The 23,031-nt window shown below is 47.3% G+C and overlaps 1 protein-coding gene across 2 annotated transcripts in view; it reads left to right on the top strand.

Annotated features, from left to right (window-relative positions):
- Window positions 1–23,031, top strand: part of LOC134027215 (palmitoyltransferase ZDHHC14-like) — a 38,404-nt gene that overhangs the window by 4,564 nt on the left and 10,809 nt on the right. For both annotated transcript variants that reach the window (XM_062470483.1, XM_062470484.1), the window contains exons 3-5: window positions 10,543–10,703; window positions 20,579–20,737; window positions 22,597–22,734. In XM_062470483.1, coding sequence (XP_062326467.1) covers window positions 10,543–10,703; window positions 20,579–20,737; window positions 22,597–22,734 — 458 coding nt within the window. The remainder of the gene's footprint in view (window positions 1–10,542; window positions 10,704–20,578; window positions 20,738–22,596; window positions 22,735–23,031) is intronic.

Genomic DNA, 23,031 nt, shown 5'->3' with positions numbered 1-23,031 from the left:
AGTCCCTTGCAACATTTAGATGGAGATCTCCATGGCTTGTTGCGTTGTTGTCATGATAAAGATCTTTAGATCGTAGGCTACATGTAGCATCTATACTGGTCTCACATGTGCTAACATGTAATGCACAGGGAAGACAAGGACTAGTGTAGGGGCATTGTTGTGTGTGTGTGTGTGTATGTGTATTTTTACACTTGCCCAGACTTTTGCATTGTACTGTTTATCCTTATCCATTGTATTTGTCTATCCATATTTATCTGTCTCTATCTCTATATTAGGACATATTCCTGTTAGGAATGTTCCCATGTTTATTTACGATTTGATGCAGTCACCTCAGTAAGCAGGCAGACTGGGGCTAGCCATGGAATTGAGCTAAAACATGCTGACATTCAGAGTGGTCTGGGCCTGCTAGACCATTATTAGCTGTTCAACACCCCTGCACTCAACTCTACAGGAATGAGGATGTTGATTGAACAAGGTGTGGTCGAGGCTGATTTATGTTCCATGTGGTTTGGGAGAGGGTGGCCAGACAGTGGCATGCTGCATCTTGGCACACACATACACACACACTTATCAATTCATTTTCTATTTTCATGCCCTCTTTTGTATCATTATCCCCATCTAGCTGGTAGCATCTGTCTTAGAGGGAATATTCTCTGAGTGTGTGCCTGGCTGGCTAGCTAGAGGCCCTTCATAAACCTCTTTAAGCATGATTAGGATCGACTAAAAGCTCAGCAGTTTTGCAAGTGAGTAAGCTTTACTGTGGAATAGGCAACATTGCAGAGATTTAAGCAAGTTGTTTGAGACAGCTAAAGATGATTATGAACATATAGACAATGCCTGAGAAAGGGAAGTGGGCAAAGGTTGGCAGGTCAAATTTGTCCCAGCACAAAACATAGACTCCACTGGAATAACAGTGATAGGCTGTCATGACCTTGTCCACCCACACATCAGAAATGATGCCAATGCTTGTTCATTTGTTTACCTTTCCCTTGCTCATCGTGGTATATTGCACTGTCAATAGCAAATGACCCCTCTGAGCATTTGACTAATTTAGCCAAAAACCACCAACCATTTTTGCCAGTGACTGAACCATGATTAGGCTAAATGAAGAAGTGATGGCTATAGTATTCTAAAGGTCAGTCAGTCACATTTAAATAAGGTTTGTTTTATGGGGTTTAACACAAAACAATTAGCATTTAATGCTTCTATCCAACACAAGCATAGTCAGTCAGTGCATTAGCAAGGCTCAGCCAAACTAGGAGTTATGTTCAGGGCTGACTGTCCGTGACTGCTATTCACAACAAGCCACTCACCCATCTCCAGCCTTAGGCAGTCAACCAGCCTGTCACACATCCCTCCCTTGCCTACCCATGTTCATTCACTTGGCTGGGGTTGTGTGTTTCATGTTCTGCTAGCAGGCTATACCAGCAGAATATACACACAAGCAACTTTAGTTCTGCCAGACTTATTTTATTGTCCTGGGAATTACAGAAAAAAAATTGTTGGTCCCAAATGGAAACAACATCAGAACAACACAGCCACCAGTGTGTGACCTGGCAATCTGCCCCATGGGTCTTAATGCAATCAAATACGATAAGAATACAATTAAAACTACTCCTCGAATCTATAGTATGAAAGCTAATGAATGTCCCTAGCTAGAGGGCCACCAATGTGTTTAATGCTCTAAGCCTTAAGTAATTACTGGACTTTTCAGTAATGGTCCTTATTATCTCCCTCTGAAGGCAGACTCACTCTGTTAATCATTTTCATTTTGTCATGCAGTTTCAAGTTTCTCTGTGCATCAAATTTTAATTCTGCTGTCCTGCCCCCTCCCCCCCCATATATATTAACTAATGTCAAATGTTAGCAGTATGTTGTGGTAAGCCTTTGCCTTGTCTGGTGTGTGTTTGCCTCTCTATGCCAGAACATAATCTGCCCTCGGGTTGACCCCCGACTGACAGGACGAGCTTAATGATGGCTCGCTCTGTGTTTGACACACTTTTTTTTATAGTAGATCAGAGGGTATTGATTGGCCCTAAAATGTTTTACAGCATAGTTCACTGGTTCCAGAAGGAGAGTAAGTGGGAACTTTGGTGGCATTAGGACGTCACCGACGATGGGTTTAGCTGTATGCATGCACTGCTACATAACCAACGCCAGCTCTGCATGATGAAAGGCCCCAGCTTATCTCTTTTGAGATGTAAGGTTAAAAAAAGATAGAGATTTAGGGGGGGGAAGGTGTTAAAGCTGTATAATGCTTTTGATTATTGCTGCTATGAATGCTTTCCATGTAAGGAAAAGCTTGTAGGCAGGCCTTGAGGAACCTGATTTAGGTAGGACGTTTGGCTAAGGATGCCCCGCAATGTTTGTAAACACATTCTCCTGGTTTGCTGTGGAATCTGATTGACAGGAAATACTCATACCTCGATACTCTTGTTAAGCGCTCTTCTTCAAGCCAAACCCTGATTGACTTTTAATTGACTTCCTCCTTTTCCTGTTTCAAACACTATTGCTTCCTACTAAAAACGGTGTTGTTTTATGTTCAATATCCATATTGGCTGCTGCCTGACAGCAGACCTGGGTTTGATTTAGCATCTCTGACTTGTTGTGATGCCCTTTGACCTCCCTCATAGGACCCTCATACGTTCACTTAACTCGAAGCCCTGTTTCGTTAAGCCATCTGTAGTAGGAGGTTAAAGTTCATGTCTGTTGTTTGTGTTGGATCTGTCATCATTTAACTGTGTGCATGTTGACGAGGGGGTGAGAGCCAGTTGTAGTTTCTTGATCGTTGGTCAAACTCAGATCTCGTTGGTCAGATGTTTTTCTGAACATGAAGGCTCATTTAGCTGTTCTATGGAGCCCTAAATGCTGATCTGGAACAAAGTTGTTTGTTCTAGGCTCTGCTAGACTTCTGTGGAGCAGAGCTGTTAATGGGGACCTCATTTCACATGATGGTACCAGACACTGAGGCCTAGGCAGTGAAAGGCAGGAAACAGTCTTCCGGCAGTGCATTTACACTGGAGTTAAGATGTCAACATGAAGCCTAAACACCTGTTTTACGTCCGGGATACAGAATTGAAGTTTTAAAATTGAAAGTGATTGCAAACTCTGAAATCCAAATAAACTCCCTATCCATATGGTGTGCAGCAGAGGATAGCTGCACTGCCAGACTAGGCAGAACGGCCTTCATCTCGTCTAGATCCCTGGCGTTGGACTGTGGCGCAGTCAACTTTAATGATGGTGACGTTTACTGTTTAGAATAATAACATGTTTCCTCTGCCATAGAGGAACATTTTCTAACTGCAGTACAGCACCCATTTGTGCAGTCACATAATCGGTGCTGTGTGAAGACAATCTGATGTATTCAAAACAATGATTTTGATCTGATGTTCTGAAGTGGAATTAACTCTATGCTTCACATATTACTTGGATTCAGATTCAGCTCCATATACCTGTGTGTCTTTTCGATTCAGTTGAATACGATCCTGAGCTTGGTGTATTACACGAGCATAAAAGGTTTCCTTCTATTTCCACAGTATAGGGCAGCTCCCTTTCATGGTTCCCATGGCAGTATCATTGCATTCTAGTGGTCCACTCATACAGTGAGTGGCATGTGCTATGGACACTGTTGTAATTCCTCACTGCTTCTTGTAGTGCTGTATAAGGCTCCCAAAGGAAAACCAGACACATACTATTGGTTACGTATAGTATACTGTAGCTAGCTCGCTCAGTAGAAGATATTTTTCATGCAGATCAAGAGATCCCGGGTTCAGATGGCCCCTGTATGTTGCTCTGGATATAATGGTCTGTTAAAATAGTGAGAAGATGTGTCTAATGGGAGTCAGGTGGCAGAGCGGTGAGGGAATCGGGCTAGTAATCCAAAGGTTGCCAGTTCGATTCCCGGTCATGCAAACTGACGCTGTGTCCTTGGGCAAGGCACTTCACCCTACTTGCCTCGGGGGAATGTCCCTGTACTTACTGTAAGTCGCTCTGGATAAGAGCGTCTGCTAAATGACTAAATGTAAATGTAATGAAACATACATCATGTTAGTTAGTGTGAGGTCGTGAAATGTTAGTTGCAAGGACTCATGCAGAAATATTTGAACCCACCCATTCTGTTACTTAGAAAAAATAAATTGGGGGCACTTTTATATCCAGATTACGATTAGTCTATTGTTTACCATGTGGATTAGACCAACATAACTAAAAAGTACACTAATCCCAGCAAGTTAAAACCCGCCTCAGTCCTTTGTTAATTTGACAGGCCACAGTAATGAACACCACATTAAGACCAAATCCCCTGGCCTTGCTAGTGTTGTTCATGTGGTCCACGTTGATCAGGCTAATGTTTTATGGAAGTAAGAAATTTCAAATTAATGAGGCTTGATGGACCTAGGCTAAAGCTGCCACGTTCAATGTTGGTTTGCCTTACCGAGTGCTAGCATAGAAGGCTTTCGACTGGCCTCTATAGGTGTTGCTTTTCTCTTTATGCACAGCAGGCTTAAACGTTGGCCTCTGGGTTATGTCTGGCTTTTTCTAGATGACACATGATGAGGCACATGACATGTGAGGAACCATCCTCATCCTCACATAAGAATCCTTCCAAAACTGTAATTGGCTAGTGTGTGAGCTCACGAAAGGAAAGGTTGACCAAGAAAAATGCTCACTTCAATGGACCTTTGCTATTCTTTAATGAACATATCAAGGCCGTACCATTTCCTCTCCTAAGATATTTGGCCCATGTGAAGTTTGCTTATTTTGATATTCTTTGTTTTGATTTATTGGTAAAAGTTAGAACATTATCCCACGGTAGGACATTTCATTTGTATTCCCAGAGTGCTCTCGTATAGAAACATTGTGCTGCTTCGAGACCTAGTCTATCTCCGTTTCTTTTTTCATTACAAACCAAACTTGGTTGTTTGCGTCAGACAATGAGTGTTGGGGATTACTGTAATCTTATTTGAGCTATTCAGGGGATTGGAAAGTTTTCTCATTTTATGTTACTGTAAAGGCTCCAAAACATCTCATGTGGTGGGGTCGTAACCTAATTCTCTTCTCCTACCCCCCCCCCTCCCCCTCCCCCAAAAAGAAAAAAAGAAAAGTCCTGGAGATGGAAAACAGAGAAGGAGAGAAGAATGTTAAGACACAATAGAAGTTACCAAACCTCCCAAACCTCAAGCCAAACTGTCTCCCATTGCTGTAATGACTTCCATCTTATTTTGCCACATTTTCTGTATCAAAGCTAACAGATTTCAGGGACCTTTTTCCTTGATTTGATGGTTGGAACGGAAATTACTTTAATGAACTTCATCATACAGCAGTTTTCATCTTGGTTTTTCCAGTTTTTTTGCCCCTCCAAATAATTCAGAATGTTTATTTTTACTCAGTATTTATCCTAGTTGTTGTTGTTTCCTAGAGAGAACCACAGTGATTCTGAAATGTACCCTTTCTGACATTGAATAGGTTTATCTCCATGGCAACAAACATCCTTAGAATTCCATCATTTGACTGAAATGCTGAGCTGAAGGAGAAGTATGCCTCACTCCATTTGTACTGAAACTCATCGCTATCAACATTAGCCTTCATGATTTTGTACAGGGGGAAAAAACAGAAATGTAGCACCAATGCAGTAGTGTCCGTGACCAAGGATTGACTGATGCCATCATGGAGGCCCCAGTTGTTTGTGACTAGATGAGCAGGCTTGTATCTTCATTGAACCGTGCCAGTGGGGAAGTGAAGGTCTGATGTATCCGACTGTGCCATCCCTAATGGCCTCTGCATGGAAGCACTGTCTGTCTCCATGAGGCTGCCACTCCATCACACACAGGGACGGCTCCTCTTTATGTGGCAGGTGCCCCTTTCCAGTAAAAGAGCTGATGGAGATGGAGGTTGCCTTAATAACACTGCAGAACCATCTTTTATAAAAACTTGGGCTAAGGATTCAGTTTCTTACAGTGAGAAGTTAATGTAATGACACCTTGGAATATATTTTACTCTAGCAGACTGAGTATCTTGCTGTTATTTTTATTTTTATACAGTGCAATGAGCAAAAGATAATTAAATTAACTTAAAATAACAATGTCAGTGTTCCAGTTGTAGCCTATTTCATGTTTTTTTTTTGTGAAAAAGTGTGGTCCTAGCTAGCTAGGCCTATGCGTAATGTAGGTTAGGTTGTTGAGTGGAGACGTCCTTCCTTGGAAGCAATTGTTGGAGCATTACTGGAAGCATGTGGTGGCTCAACCTGTCATGTTTCTATGAATTATGTGATGGCCTTGGAGCCTTAAGTGGACTGGGGTTCTATATTGAGCTACAAATGACAAGTATTTTATGTTGGTTTTATAATATTCATGTTTCATGTTTGTCCTGGCCTATTCTCTGCATAATACAGCTGTACCTATTAAGTTGTGTTTGTACTGTAACATGAAACTCAAGAACCATCGACCAGAAAAAAATTCTGATGAATGTTCATTTTACACAGTTTACCCAAAAACCATACAGAACTTGAGGAGACACACATGTATTTATTTTTTCCCTCCCAAATCTCTTCAAGTTTTGTAGGCCTGATTGATTGATTCATCAATACAATGTGTGACCAATTAGACTGAATGCTGGACAGATTGAATAGGCCTATGGCAATATCTTTACAAAGACTTGATTTTAGTTTTCCTGGAGATTTGAAATTGCTGTTTCAGTCTGCTATTTTAGACTAAATGGGCACCAGTAAACAGGCACAGCAGGGCATCAAAGACTGAGCCTCAAGTGAATCTGTTCACTTGTATGCATTTGGGTAGAGTTTTTTGGGTTAAAATACTTCTATAAAGTGTCTTAGAAAATGTGGGTTTCTGTTCCTTCAGCTTGTGTTCTAAATGTAATTTAGGCACCTGTCCCCTCCCAAGGCTTTTCCACTCAATTCCTTCAAGTGAGACTAGCTCATCTTGAAATCAAATCATGTAATAAAATGGTCACACCAAGTAAAGTTGTTTTAGGATTACGTTAATATGTAACCTAGAGAGGCTCGGATTAACGTTTTTTAAATGTTGAGGGCTCAAACTCTACATACAGGATGTGTAAACCAGAGCTGTTTCCTCAGTGATGCAAGGCTTTCATTGTAGGAGTCTCACAGCGAACTGTCTCTTTTGCACAGTCTAAATGGACTGACATGTGCTTTGCTCTCTCTTGTTATTTTCCCTTTGGCAATCAAACCAAACAAGCTCAGCTAAAGAAATTACATTCTCCTACTTCTTTAACACTAAACCGTGACTGAACAACCACATTTTTACCCATGTCTGTTTTCTGTCTTGAGCCTGTATAAAGAACATCATTCTGAACTGCTGTTTTTGCTTTATACATTGAAACAAGCACTCATTGAATCCACATGAGCTGCATAGTCTATAATTCATATTGTGCAGATAAGACTAGTGCAAAACAAAAGCATAATTTTCAATTAAAATACCACTACCAGAGGGAATACACATTTTGGGAGTGGGGGCTGAATTCTAATACTTGGCCTCTGAGATGCAGTAATCAAGCTGGCCATGCTTGTCTGCCAAGTGAAGGCCTGGGTCAGTCCCGGTTGAGGGGGGTAGGGATGGTGGTGGTGGTGGTGGTGGTGGGGGGGGGGGGGGACTGATGATATCAGGGAGATTGGCTGCTGATCTTTAAGTCCCTCCACCCCCGCCTTGGGGATTTAGCCCTGGTAATGAATTATAACTCAGGCCTCTGGACAGTCTTCCCGACATAATGCATCCCAGAGGGGGAATAGGCCTGGTGCAGAAGAAGATGATCAGTACCAGGACCAACACCGACTGGGGTGATTGAAGGAGGACACTTTAGGGAACAGAGAACCACATCATTCTTGAGAGCCTTGCTTCAGACTGTAAGCTCACTACAGAGCCCGACAGTAGATCACAATCGCAATCTTCTCCAGTTCTTCACAGATATTGAATACTCTAGTATTCGTCAGCCTTTTCGGTCAGGTTTAAGAGAGCCAGACAAAGACTCATGGACAACAAGGAAGATGGTGTTGGTTCTAGATCTAGCCATCTCTCCTCTTGCACTGATCCCCCCTGCTGATGTTCCAGACAACAGGACACGGGACATTGTTACCCACCTCCCATTCCTTTCTATGTTTCCCCCCTCTAACAAGCCTCTCTCGCGTGCTGTTCTGTACTTGGTTGATAACAAAGCAGGGTAGAACCATTCTACTCATTTACAAAATGCTGCAGTAGATACAGATCAATGTTCCCTCTGCCCGGGGCTCTGTTTGGCAGAGTCATTGTTATTAGTTTCAACATGAGGTGAATTAACCCAGATGTCACCACTATAGGAGATAAGATCAGAGATCTGTTTGGTTCATGGTGATTGTGTAACATCTAGACCTATGTGAGGACAGGTCACCTTTGGTCTTATCCAGGTCAACCTAAAGACCTTCTTATTCTTGATAAGAAGATACTTGAACCTCCCTGCACAGTGTATGGCCAGATTGCTTGCTATCCTACGAGACAAGCGTTTACTCTGCCTTGCAAAATAGACAGTGGCAGTTCTGGTATTAATACCCCCCACAGGATGCAGTGATCCCAATTGCACCCAGCTGGCTTCAGCCCCACAGGCTGGGTATGCATGACAGGCAGATTGATATATCCGAAATCCTATCTTATTTTATCCCAATTCTTAGCCAAAATGTCCGTCATAATTTATACGTAAAAATGATAGATTCTCATTCTATCAGAAAGCAGTCTCACAACTCTTTCAGTGTTGGATTATCCAAATATGGCGTCTTTGGTTCAATTCTGTAACCCTCAAGTTGAGACAAAAGGCCTGAAATATCAGTCCATGAGATTGCCTGTCTGGTTTTCTGGTGGTGGTGGCGATGGAGGTTCCTGGCACAGCACAGTGGATGTGGATGCTCTCCCAGGGTGTTGCCATCTGGAGGGAGTGGGCGGAGTGATGATGGCCTTCATCGACAGCTAGGCTACACCTGCTTGGTAACCTCTCCTGCGTCTGATGCCTGCTACTAGACATCACATCAGTTAAATACAACGTGTTCCATTCTATTACAGGGCAATGGCTTCACAAGTTGGCCTTACTGGCCTGAACAGAGACTGCATGAGGTGCCCTCAAAGACTAGAACATGCCTAGCTGTCACTGTGTTTGAGAACATGTAGTTCACATCACAGGCTTCTAGGTGCTGACGTGTTCTGAAACACAAGACCAGCAAAATGACCCACAGGGTTGCCCGGCCCCCCTTTCCTGAACATCACCGAGCCACACAAGCCGAACCCTATGATCTGTCAGTCTGTCTTTCGCCTGTCGTTAGAAACCAATCAGAGCAGGTTAGAGACAGTGCTACCCTCCTCTTATGATCTATCATCTCTGTACTTGACATTGATTTTTAAAGCTACCATCAAAGAGGAAGTGCAGGTTAAGTGCCTTGTGAATGGCAGTAATGCTTGAATGCTCCAAGCGTAGCCATTTTTTTGGCCTTGCCATTATAGTAATGGGATAATGGAGGCCTCTTTACCCCCTCTCTCTTTCCCCCTGCCCTCCTCCATGGCATCCAGATTCCCCATAAACAGCCTCTGTTGTCGTCTTCTCCCCGGGAGACGCGCTGAGTCTGGGACATCACTTAAGCTTGTATTTCTGAATGGTGCATTTGAGGGCCACTTAGTGTCTTGATTGTGAGCATTGTGTTTTGACGGGGCCATGAGTGAGAGGGTACTATGTCTGACTGGGCTTCCAGGATACTCCTTGACAAAAGGACTGTTTGGACAGACATACCAGACTTAAACCCTAAAGTAGTGTCACTGCCCCTGGATGATTTGGGACTGTGAGCCACATGTGGCTAAAGCATTGGGACTGTATGACTGTATAAGGACTGTGTTGGTGAAGCACATGGAGTCCACATGGTCTTTCATTTCCTCACACTCTCGAGGAATGTTGGCCCCTCCCCCCCCTCGCCTCGGCCCCTCGGCGGGCTAATGAAATCGGACGTGACGGTCGACCGCCCAATCAGATCTTATGTGATTAGGGTAATAAGCACCTGTGCAATCAGACCCCTAACGGGATTACGCTGCATTCTGTCATCAGATCAGATTACAGGGTAGGGGAAACCCTGTGTGTGTGTGCAACTGTGCACAGGGGAGATGTCATCAGGCTACTGGTCATGAGTTTGAATAAACACTTTAAAATATCTTACTTATATGCACTTCCAAGTTCCTGCTTTCTTGGCTCCCACTGATGGACAGCTGTGAAAAAGCAGCGGGATCCTCACAGGCCTTGTGAGGCATGGAGCCTCGTTGAAGATGGGAATTGGGCTGCATCACTGCCAGTGATTCACTGTGTTTGTGTTTGGTATGCAGTAGGTCGTGCATGTGTTTGGTCAGTGGATCTCTGGGTAAACACAGCCCAGATAGATTGACCCGTGCATCACAAATCACACAGGGATTCATCACGCTGTGAGGCTGTAAAAACTTCACAATTTAATTAACCTCCCTTTTATCTCTTCCCTTCCTTTCTCCCTCCCTCTCTCCCTCCCTCCCCCAGTTGTCCGTACCTGTCGGAGGCGCTGACGCCAGCCGTCCCTGCGGTGGGGGCCATGCTGTTTGTGTTTGTGCTGGGAAGCCTCCTGAGGACCAGCTTCAGTGACCCCGGGGTTCTCCCCAGGGCCACCCCTGACGAGGCCGCCGACCTGGAGAGACAGATAGGTAAAGCTGCACCCTTTATTACCTCATCATCTGACCTCCTCCCTCTCCAATCGCCTGTCTCCTTCTCTTTCACCCCTTCCTAACTGTCCTCTTCATCCCTCACTGTCCCTGAGTACCCTGTTCCTCCTCTCCGTGAAATTATTTCTTTCCATCGCCTCCTCTTTCTCTTAGCCATTCCTCAGCCATTATCTCTCTCTCTCTCTCTCTCTCTCTCTCTCTCTTTCTCTCTCTACTCTCTCTGCTCTCCCACCCCGCACGGTAAGCCTCTCAAGATGAGCCTAATCCGTCAGAGCTGCTCTTAGGAATGTGGTTGTGAACATCTGAGTGGGTGAGGCTCTTCCCCACACCCTGACCGGGTGGGAACAGAGCCAAGTTGGATTCGAGCAAAGCTCCTTCTGAAGTGTCGTTTGGTATGGGGTACAAGGAATGTAGCCTATGGCTCATTCCAAAGATGTTTTTGATTCTATATCATTTTCCTTTATCGGATATTATTTGTATTTTGTCTCCTGGTGTGTAAAAGTCTAGTACCTTGGTGCTGCCAATCTTGGCGAGGATGCTCTTGGCAAAAAAACATTACAAATCCCAATGAGCCCTTCCTGGTCAAATAAAGGTCAGATAAATAAATACAAATATTTAGAAGTATGGGTGGGCTAACCTCAGAGTGGCCAAAGACTTTGAACTCAGATTCAATGCACTTTAAATGATGAGTTTGCTGCACTTTTCGATATCCAGGCGCCTACCATTTCCTAAATGCTTTAACAGCTACGTATCCCACCTTCAAGTGCTGGTCGACCTCGGTAGCAGATAGGGATTCTCATCATTTGAGATTCCAAACGTTTGTCAACATTCTGCCTAGGCTGCAGGCAAATCGGCTGAAGTAAACACACATTGGATCCCGTTAATTAATCTTGTTAGTTGACTCCGAGGCTTTGTACGGGAAAGTAGAGTCTCCAGAGCTCCCTCTGTACTGCTGTGCCAGTCATATGGGTAGATCATTGTTTTGGAGGATAAACAACAACAAAAAAGGAAAGAGTGAACAACATTGACCCAAATACCACAGCACCCCTCTGCGCCCCCATGGGCTTCTGTGCTCATTTCTCATTTGTGGAGCTAAATAGAAGATGCTTAGTTTGTAGTGCGCTAGTTTGTGTCTGTGTTGGTGCTCGCACTGACGTGTGTGTGTGTGTGTGCAGACGTGCATGAGAGATGTCCAGCATGGCCGTGTGACCTCTTGACTGGTGTCAGAGTTAGATGCTCCCCTCTGGATGAACTTGTTTCTGCATCTGCTGTGATGGTGATTACAATGATGGACAACTACATCTCCCAGAATCCCAGTGTCTCCGCTAGCCTCTGCATTCTCTTGAGCGGAACAGGCCCCTAACCAACGCCTGCAGTCCAGGCCTGCAACAGTTCAATGTCAGTTCACTTAAGATGTAGGTGTTTGGAATAGAAGGCCTTCTGGCTGGACCACCCCCTTGGCAGAGCAAAACTTCAAGGCTTGAGACCCTCTCTGCTGCTGCCTGGATCTCCACCTCTCAGAGAAGGGAACCACACATATCATCTAACACCTGTCAGAACTGTGAAGTTTGACCCTGCTGAGAGGGAAAGGTCATGGGCTTTATCCTTATCGGGGAGCCGTGTTAGAATCCACCTTTGTTCGCTCGCTTTCTTAACCCAATCCAGTTCCCTCCTGCCTCCTTTTCTCTCACTACCCTCCCTCCCCTTCTCTCTTGCGCTCTCTTCTCCAGCTCTCTTCCTCCCTCTTGTTGTCCCCCTCCCACTCCTCCATCTGGCTCTCTGCGTGTCGTGCCCGCTGTGCTGGTTCCAGTCATGTCCTGGCTGGTTGACGTGCGGAGCATCGGAGGCACATCTGTTTGCTCTTATTCTCGATCCAGCCCTGTGACTTCAAGGAGGCACATTCATCTGCACCGGGCTCTCGCCCTCTCTTCCTCTCCAGCTCTCTCTCTTTATTGCTGTCTCTCTCTCTCTCTCGCTCGCTCGCTCTCGCTCTCGCTCTCCATCGCTCTCTGTTGCTCTCCATCGCTCTGTGGCGCTTTTGCTTTCTCTTGCTCCTTCTTCCACTCTATCGCTCTCTTTTTGTTCTCTTTGTCAATTCATCCTTTCTCTAGAGGAGTGTCAAAGAGTGCTGTGCTTCTCTCTCTTTCTCTCTCTCCCTCCCTCCATCTTTCTCCTCATCCTCTCGTGCTGTCTCCCTGTGTTTGTCTCTCGTTCGTGTCCTTAAGTGACCAAATGGAAGTCCTTGTCTCTAAAGACCAGCTCAGACAGGAGACGGTGGCAGAGAGACCTTAACCTCACAATACCATCATCAAACGTAATTACGGCTGCCTAAGCCAATTACAGCCAGAGCTAAACGTTGTCTTAAACACACCATGAATCATTCTCCTTTAAAATCCGTGAAGAGGATATCTAAAAGAGCACTTCCACAGGTGCAGTGTCTGGCCTACAGGGTCTTTTGTTTTAGTCCCCACCCTCTTGTCCGCTTATGCAGTATGAAGGTTGGTCCAAGCCTCAGCTAGCATGTTTGCCAACTGTCATCATTTTTATAGGGTTGTTAGACTGGCAACCCAGCTTATGTCATCAGCTATGCTGTTTGATGCTGTGGGAAAATACTGACCAGTCTGGCTATGTGTGTATAAACTTGCCCAGCAACATATGTGTCAAGGCCTATTTTATTGCAGGGTTTGTTTATTTATTTATGTATTCCCTTTTTCGTCGTTTACAAGGCTATTTCCAGCCAGTCGTGTAAAGGCTTGCTAACATCTGAAGCGCCAGGCCTGTAAAAGAAACCTCCTGAATAATGTGTGCATGTTCTACACACAGGGTCACAGTGGGTAGGAGAGACATAATGAGGAGTGTGTGTGAAAGGGAAAAGGGGAAAAGAGCACTGGAGCCCCTCGTGGCCTTGACGGCGTGAGGGGAGAGGAGGAATGCAGTCCAACGTTCTAGCATGCTGAGTTCTCCTTTGTTTATGCTCTGTGGTCGGTCCCAATTTGAAGAAACACGACCAAGAGCCAAGCTGTCCCGACAGTGTCATGTCCTCGGCTCCCCTCTCCCAGTTCAGAACTTGTCTTGGTCATGGTTGCGTTTAGAGGTAAACGCACAGTCCATGTGTGTGTACTGTATAGTGTTCAGAACGCACAGTCCATGTGTGTGTACTGTATAGTGTTCAGTGTGGAAGAAGACACTGCTTGAAAGACCGTATCCTCTGTGATCTATATGATCACACAGCCCTGACACTTTATGACCTATTTCAACTGCCCATGGTCATGAATAGATAATGATGTTGTCATCCACTCTAAGTACTAGGGGCTCAGCCTCCGTGACAGCATCGATCTGTTGATCAGCCCACACTGTGAAGAGCACAGGGCAAAACAGGGTGCCCCCTCCCTACTGCAAGGGCCTGTCATCATGAGGGTGTGTGTGTGTGTTTGTTTTTTTATATGAATGTGTGTGTATGGTTGGCTCCGTCTGTGTGTATGTATATAATATGCATGTGTGTGTGTGTACCGTCTGTGTGTTGTTGGCTGCATCTTTGTGTGTGTGTGTATGTATACATGTTTTTGTATCGCTGCCTGCATCTGTGTATGCCCATCGGAGGTAGACACACTGGCATCAGTCAGACAGGCTGTGCTAATGCCAGACAGACAAGACAGACAGTCCCAGTCATTACCCCCACCGGTCCAATCTCTTATGCACAGCGGGGGATCGTGTGAGTCAGGCCGGTGAATGCCAGACAGCCTTTCATACCGCTGCTAGCTAGGCTGGACTCCTGCGCAGGAAATGGATCTAGGTTGGTATGGGAACATCAGGCTGAGAGGGTTCACTGACATTTAAGGGCTTTATTAGATGGTGTGCGTGGGTGTGCGTGCGTGCGCTCGTCTGTGCGCGCGTGTACGCGCACGACAGACACTGAGTGGGTGACTCAGAGAGAGGCGTTTTCACGCGAGTCAACGCGAGTCGGTGGAGTATTCACCTTTTGTGTTTGAGCTTCCTCCTCCACGTCTCCACCCACCTCTCTGTGACGCAGCTTCCGTGCCCGCCCTCCTCCACCCCCCTGCTCTCCGGCTGGCTGGCTGGGCCAGAGAGGGAGGGCGTCCTGCTCCACCAGGGCACAGGTCACGCTGCCTCTCCGGCGTCACGGCTGCCTCCTGTCAGCTGTTCATGCCTGCTCAGAGCGCTTGGTAATACACCATACAGTATGCTTGCTAGACAGCCGGTCCAGCCCAGGCAAGGAGGCATGAACGAACAGTGCCATCACGGTATCATACTCCTTACAATATGTAAAACAAACCCATCACGCACACACACACACACACACACACACACACACACACACACACACACACACACACACACACACACACACACACACACACACTGACAAGGGGAGGGTTTGTGTCCTCGCCTGTGGTAAAGACACCAGAGAGCTGAGGCACAGACACCAACACAGTCCCTCAGCAGTGCAGTAGAGCGAGCGCTGTGCCCCTCAGAAGGACTGGTGTGGCTGTTCTGATGTCATTAGCTTCAGCCTCGTCTCCCATCTAGCCAGGCTCTTAAGCACCGTACTGGATCCTCCCTCCTCTGCCCAGTTATCGGCTTCAGGCAACGTGATGCATGGGCTCCTATTGTGGGAGCTTCAACAATGGGCGGTGCTGTAGGGGCGGTGTGTGTGGGGACACGATCCTGTTCCAGAGCCTCTCTGCGGGGCTGATCCCTCGCCCTGAGTGGGCTGGAGGATCTCCATGCACCCACCAGCCCATTCATCTGTCGAGGCTCCGCTCTCTGCGTCTCTGAGGCAGCGATTAGCTGGAATAGAGAAACGAAGGGGGGAGGGCGGGGGACTGTTTGAAAGGAGAGAAGGTGGGGACGAGAGGGGGGTGTGGAGATGAAAGAGCGGCAAAGAGGAGGTGAGGTGAGAAAGGAGCGTAGAGGGAGGGCTGAAAGATGAAGAGAAGGGTTCATGTACACAGGGAGAGGGAAAGAAAGGGATGGAGAGAAAGAGAGAGATAAAAGGTGTGTGTGTGTGTGTGTGAATGAGCCCACAGCACTCTGCTGTCTGTGTCTCTCTCTCTCCCTCTCTCTCAGCCTGTCTGAATTATGCACAGCTCCAATACCAGCATGTCACATTCCACTGAACTCACACACAGCCATCTTAGACAAACATCCAATCATTCCCTCTTTCAGGGTCGCAATCCTCTGGAGCTCTGTTGCCACGGGAAACCATACTGTAGTCGCCGTTCTTTTTCTTTCTTTCTTTTCCCACTCTCTTTTGGGCCTACTTCTATATTTATCCATCCTTGAGGATGATGTCAGGATCTTGTTCATGTATTGCGAGAAGCCGGGGCCTATTAGAGAAGGGCGATATTGTTCCCGGTTGGATCGGGGCGTGCCTGTGCTCCGTTAGGAGACTTAGTGAGGGGACCAGTCGAGGGTCTTGGTGACGGGGCGGAGGCTCTCTGAGTGGGAGCGTGTTGTCGAGTGGATGACTGATGTGTCAGTAATGAGGACGCCTGTGGGCCCAGAGACGCCCGCCAGTGGGCTGAGCAGCCTTGTTCCTGTGCGAGAGGCTTTGAAGACGTCTCCTCCGCTCAGCGGGAGGCCTCTCTCAGTGGGAAGGCTGCTGTGTGTGCTGCCTCTCTGGAGAGAGAGCACCGTCTGTCACCCACTCCGGTGGGATTCTGAGCTGTGGAGGGAGGGACTGTAAGCCATTCAGGACCCACACACTCGCATGCACACTTCAACACTCCACTTCAAAACTCCATTTGCCACTTGTGTAAGGACCATCTGGATTGCAAATGGTCATTACAGTGGTGGTTACCATTGTGTAACATTGTCATTATTCCACACAGAGGGAGAAACTGTCCTTTAACTACCACTTTAGCTGCCGATGATTCATGGATCCATTTTTACCCTCCTTCCAAACCATTTTCTCTTGGGACTGGTCTTATCGTCTCCCCCTCCTATTCCTAACCCTAACCCCTCTACTCCTCCCCCCGCTCCTCCTATTCCCCCTGCTGTATCTTCTCCTGCTCCTCCTCTCCCTCCTCTTCCTCCTCATGCTCCTCCTCCTCTTGCTGCTCATCCTCTTGCTCCTCCTCTTCCTCCCCCTGCTCCTCTCCTTCCTCCTCCTCTTCCTCCTCCTGCTCCTCCTCTTGCTCCTCCTCTTCCTCCTCCTCTCCCTCCTCCTCCTGGTCCTCTCCAGCTTGACAGAGCCAGGGTGATGAAGGCAGCCCAGATGGACTTAGGAGGACAGCACATGAGCAGAACTGCCTCTGTAATTAGTTAGATTCACCCCTCTGGATTCAGACCATGGAAGACAACTGGGACACATTGCCATAATGACTGTGTCCTGGACTGGCTTCTGCTTTACCTCTGCCTAGATTTATTTTGTGATTCATTTTCTCTTGTGTATCTGTGTTTTGAATCTGTAGGTTCAGTTATTTAAAATACATTGGCCTTTTTGGAATACCGTGCAAGACAATGTACAATGTACTTTCAGTGCATGCTGTGAAGGTCATTGTGGAGGTCGTTTTTTATGGTTACTTATGTTCCCTACATTCTGCTTGCGGAATGAAGGAAATGCTGTATGTTGTTGCAGCTGCATCTGAATGATGCTGTTCTTCTTGGCTCGACTCTCAACGTCAAATCAAATGGTTCCTATAGTCAGATAATAGAATATACACTAGAGCTTATCGGGGAAATGGGAAGGATGAAGTCAGTTGAAAACAATGGCCCATAGCAAACAAAACCAGATATAAATATAGCTTTCCTCTGCTTCCAAGTACAATTAAATCAGATTAAACATTTTATTCAACAATATGGAAGTTTGGCTATTTTTAGTCAGTACAGTGTAGCTTCACATGCCATCAATGAACAGGAAGCAAAAAATGTGTCTTCCTCTGGTTTCTGCATGTTGGTAGCGTGTTGACCGTGCTGGGAAACACCTACTGTCCTGGTGGTCTACATTCATTCATGTTTAGAAGCAATTCTGCAGGGATCCTTCACTAGTCTGATGCTGACAAGACAGAGGCCGCAGGGGACAGACTGACAGCAGGACAGAAAGACAGACAGCAGGACAGACAGACAGACAGCAGGACAGACAGACAGACAGCAGGACAGACAGACAGACAGACAGCAGGACAGACAGACAGACAGCAGGACAGACAGACAGACAGCAGGACAGACAGACAGACAGACAGCAGGACAGACAGACAGACAGCAGGACAGACAGACAGACAGCAGGACAGACAGACAGACAGCAGGACAGACAGACAGACAGCAGGACAGACAGCAGGACAGACAGACAGCAGGACAGACAGACAGACAGCAAGACAGACAGACAGCAGGACAGACAGCAGGACAGACAGACAGCAGGACAGACAGACAGCAGGACAGACAGACAGCAGGACAGAAAGACAGACAGACAGACAGCAGGACAGAAAGACAGACAGACAGACAGCAGGACAGAAAGACAGACAGACAGCAGGACAGACAGACAGACAGACATACTGACAGCAGGACAGACAGACAGACAGCAGGACAGACAGACAGACTGACAGCAAGACAGACAGACAGACAGACTTACAACAGGACAGACTGACAGCAGGACAGACTGACAGACAGACTGAGCAGAACAGACTGAGCAGGACAGACTGACAGACAGACTGAGCAGAACAGACAGCAGGACAGACTGACAGACAGACTGAGCAGGACAGCCAGCAGGACAGAGAGACAGACTGAGCAGGACAGACAGCAGGACAGACAGGGAAATTCAGACAGACATGGGGACAGACAGGGTTAGACAGGCAGGAGGACAGAGGTAGTGTGGTACAGACAGATAGGACAGACTGGTACAGAGACAGCCCTAGAGCATCAGTACAGAACACTGACCTCATCCTCCTCCACACACAGCACTCATCAGCGATGTGGCTGTCACTAGAGCTGACACACACACACACACACACACACACACACACACACACACACACACACACACACACACACACACACACACACAGACCCTGACAGTGACAGATGATGAAGGGTGTCCAGACGTGATAGGGTGTCTGGAGTGTGACGGAGCCAAACACAGTTCCATTCCATATCCTCAGCTCTCCAGAGGCCACATCTTTGTGATGGTCGTCACCGTAGAAAACTAGTCTGAGGAATATGGATCCGCTGTGTCGCCCATCTGCATGATCTATGTTGACACTCGGTTATTAAAGCCTGCTCTTATCGATTATCACCGGGCTCTGCAGTTTTCTTTTGTATGGGTCTCACCAACAGCTATATTGACTCAGCAATTTGTATAAGGTCTTGGGCTCGTTTAAAGCTCGGGTCCGTGTAGCAGACCCGAGCACTCACAGCCCAGTACTGTACACGGCAAGAAGATCCATCTGCTAAACGCTTCGGAGCTCATTCTCCTCCTCACTGCAGGACATCAATTAGCTTTCTTCTCCCTCCTGCTGGGACGAGCCAGGCTGAAGCTGGCTTTGGCCGACATTGAACCCTCCTTCATTTGTGTGTGTGTGCACGCTCGTACGTACATGCTGTGAAGCAGTATCACTGACTAATTCACCATGTGTTATCTCTACTTCCTCCGTGCTAGGCTTCTAGCACGGCTGTCAGGTTAAAAGTCGGTCTGTAATCTGATATACAGGCTTGTTTGGGATTGGCAGTGTGTTCACTTCCACTTTGCAGGAAAGCCACTTTGATGTCTCTGCACCTAGAGGTGTCTGGGAACATAAAGTATAAATTTATAGCTCTGAGAAGGGGGTGGGGGGGGGGGGCATTCTAGACTAGAGGCTGGACCTGTGTGGCTGACCAAGGAAACCGCTATTTCTCAGGGTACTCTATTATGATAAAATCACTGTCTGTTTTATGTGCCTTAACCTGAAGAATGGTAAATCATCCAGCCTTTCCACCCCTCCCCTCCCCATATGAAGCCAGAGTCCATGTCCATGGAAATGACTGACTAGTAATGCGCCGTGTAAGAGACAAGATCTGTATTCTGGGCTCCCTGCCCAGACTATAAACATTTCATTAGTAGTTCATCACTTGCAGCTTGAAGGGCACGTGGACGAGTGGAGGTGGGCTAGTGCGGAGGCTGCAGTGATTGCTGTTGTATAAACAATCGCCGTGAAACACGGAGGATCAGCGTCTCTGCTGCGGCTTCGTGGGATTAGAACACCTTTTGTACGGGTTTATTGTCGCCAATGATGTGGTCTAAGCACCAACAGAATCACCTTAATTAAGGACCATGTCACACTCAGGAATAAATAACCGATGGCCTATGGTTTAGTAGAACTGGTTGAATGTAGACTGAATCCTAAATATGTTGCATAGACCTATAGGTACAGGATTTAATAGTAGGTTATGCGTTCTCCAGAAAGAAGATATGTCCTGCCTTTGCTTGTCTCTTTGATGTGTTTGTGTATGCTAATTCACCTCCCACTCACGTTCTCTCTCTAGTTTCTTTTCTCACGTGCTCTTTAGTGCAGCTCAGATCTGTATCGATCATGCTGGGAAAGAGACCCATGTGTTTCATTTACTGCAGCTTCTCTCAGAAGACTGCAAACACTCCCACGGTATGCGTGTGTGCACGCAATAACACCAAAACACACACACCCACACAGTGATACAACACCACCAGGCTTTTTCCTCCCAGTCTCACATACACCAAAACAGGAGCACCACTAACAAGCCAAGCCTTCTGGATGCATCTGTCCTGCTACTTCTCCTTTTACCAGCCGGCAGCTTTATGATGCCTGTCTTAAAAGTAAATGTGCTAACAAAAAAGCTCTTCCTCTTCGCCTCTCATATCTCTCTCTGCCCCCCCTCCCCCCCTGGGACAGATGTAGCTAACGGCTCCAGTTCGGGGAGCTACCGGCCGCCCCCCAGGACCAGGGAGGTCCTCATCAACGGTCAGACGATCAAGCTCAAGTACTGCTTCACCTGCAGGATCTTCAGACCTCCACGCGCCTCCCACTGCAGCCTCTGTGACAACTGTGTGGGTGAGTGTGTGTGTGTGTGTGTGTGTGTGTGCGAGTGCATCGTGTTAGCAGCAGTGTGTCTGTGTGTGTGTGTTTGTGCGAGTAGTAGAGAGTAGTGCAGAGCGACAGGACTGTCCCTAGAAATACAAAAACGGCATCATTAAGCTGTTCCCCAGATGACCCAGGGGACTCCTCTCCAATGAGCCCACCAGTGTGGATGTTCCTCAGTAGAACCCCCACCACCAGCCCCCTGTTCAGCGCTGCGCCCCCATATGCAGTGTAATTTACAAGCTCGTTAGCTCCCGGCACAGTGCTTGGGAGATGGATGAGCTGGTCGTCTACGGTGAATCTGGGGCTCCCTCCCTTTCTTGTTTCTCTGGGAGTCGGCCCAGTGTGCTGAGGGGAGGCTGGAGGGTGTTGTGGCAGTCAGGCGAGAGTTGATGTTTCCAGCTAACCGCAGTAACCCTTCTTACAATCCCTCAAGTGACTGCTCCACCTGCCCGGAACTGCCTGTGCAGCATCTCTGTCTCACTCTGTTTGTCTCAGGCCTGCCTGTCTCTCTGTGTGTGCCTGCCTGTCTCTCTGTGTGTGTGTGTCTGCCTGTTTCTCTGTGTGTGTGTGTGTGTGTGTGTCTGCCAGTCTCTGTGTGTGTATGCCTGTCTCTCTGTGTGTGTATGCCTGTCTCTCTGTGTGTGTATGCCTGTCTCTGTGTGTGTCTGCCTGTCTCTCTGTGTGTGTCTGCCTGTCTCTCTGTGTGTGTCTGCCTGTCTGTGTGTGTGTGTGTCTGCCTGTCTGTGTGTGTGTGTGTGTGTGTGTGTGTGTCTGCCTGTCTCTCTGTGTGTGTCTGCCTGTTTCTGTGTTTGTGTCTGCCTGTCTCTGTGTGTGTGTCTGCCTGTAGGTCTGCTTGTAGGTCTGCCACTCCAGTTTGAATGCATTGATACTCAATCTTCAGGGTCCTATTAACACAAATGGAACCAGGCCACTAACGCCACTCTCTCCAAATAGAAACAGCCACTTTGATTAATCAATTAAGTACCAAAGCACACTGCCACCCTGATGGCCGGTCCTCTACGGCCTGCCAGCCCTCCACTGGTTCTGTCACACAGCAATCCAGCTTTCCAGCTTGTTGACGAAGTCCTGAATGGGGTGCAAAGTGTCCCGGATTGACGTTTCATGGGAGGCAATTATCTATTGGCCCCTAGAATCACTCATTGACTCCGGTGCCTGAGTTTTGCATTGACAGCCCCAGTCAAGGCTGGTGTAATAGCTGCTCTTTAAGCAGAGAGCCAGGCAGCCTTTGAAAGAGTAACTAATGATGCCAGGGCTCAAAGGGACCAACTCTCCCTCTTCCTGTAATTTAGATTGTGGAGTGGGATGGAAATGGCTGCCGTTGTAATCACCCCTCAGGATATTGAGGCAAGAGTAGGATGCAGAGGGAGGTCAGGAAAATGTGTGTGTGTGTGTGTGTTTGCATGCTAGGTGTATGTGTGTTATTTTTCTTCTTCTTCAAAGGAGAAGTACATCCATACCTTGCCTATCATACCTTACTGCTGTGTCATTCAGCTGGTTGCTGGCTGATTGCGGAGACCATAGCTGGATTAACCCACCTGCCTTTGAACCGGCACCAAACCTCTGTCCCTTATGGCTGATCTGGACTCTCCTCAAAGCTGTTAGATGAGAGACTCTCTATTCAGGCTCCAGCTACCCCTCCCTCCCTCCCTCCCTGTCTTCCACTGCTTGCATCATTCGGTTCCTGAAACCCCACCTCCCCCAACCCCTCTTTCTCTCTGAACGGTTGAACTTTTATAACTCTGCCTGTTTCTCTCCCTCTCCTGCTCCCTCTCCCACACTCACTCTCCTCCCCCCTTCTTTCTCCCCAGAGCGGTTTGACCACCACTGTCCCTGGGTGGGGAACTGTGTGGGGAAGAGGAACTACCGCTTCTTCTACATGTTCATCCTCTCGCTCTCCTTCCTCACCATCTTCATCTTCGCCTTCGTCATCACCCATGTCATCCTCCGTAAGTACTGCACACGCGCACACACGCACACACACACACACACACACACGCACACACACACACACACACACACACACACACACACACACACACACAGGCTCTCACACACACATGCTCTCACACACACACACAGGCTCCCACACACACACGCACACTCTCCTGGTGCTGCTCTGTCAGTGCTAGCAGGCTGGATGTGGGCGTTCTGGCTCACTGACTTTTTAGGAGAAAGCAGACCGAACTTCTGCTGGGTTTCTTTCAGCAGTGTGTGTGTGTGTGTGTGTCTGGGGGTGGATGGTC

Source organism: Osmerus eperlanus, chromosome 9 (assembly GCF_963692335.1).
Source record: "Osmerus eperlanus chromosome 9, fOsmEpe2.1, whole genome shotgun sequence".
In the NCBI taxonomy this organism is placed as follows: Eukaryota; Metazoa; Chordata; class Actinopteri; order Osmeriformes; family Osmeridae; genus Osmerus; species Osmerus eperlanus.
This window is presented reverse-complemented; position numbering and strand designations above follow the sequence as displayed.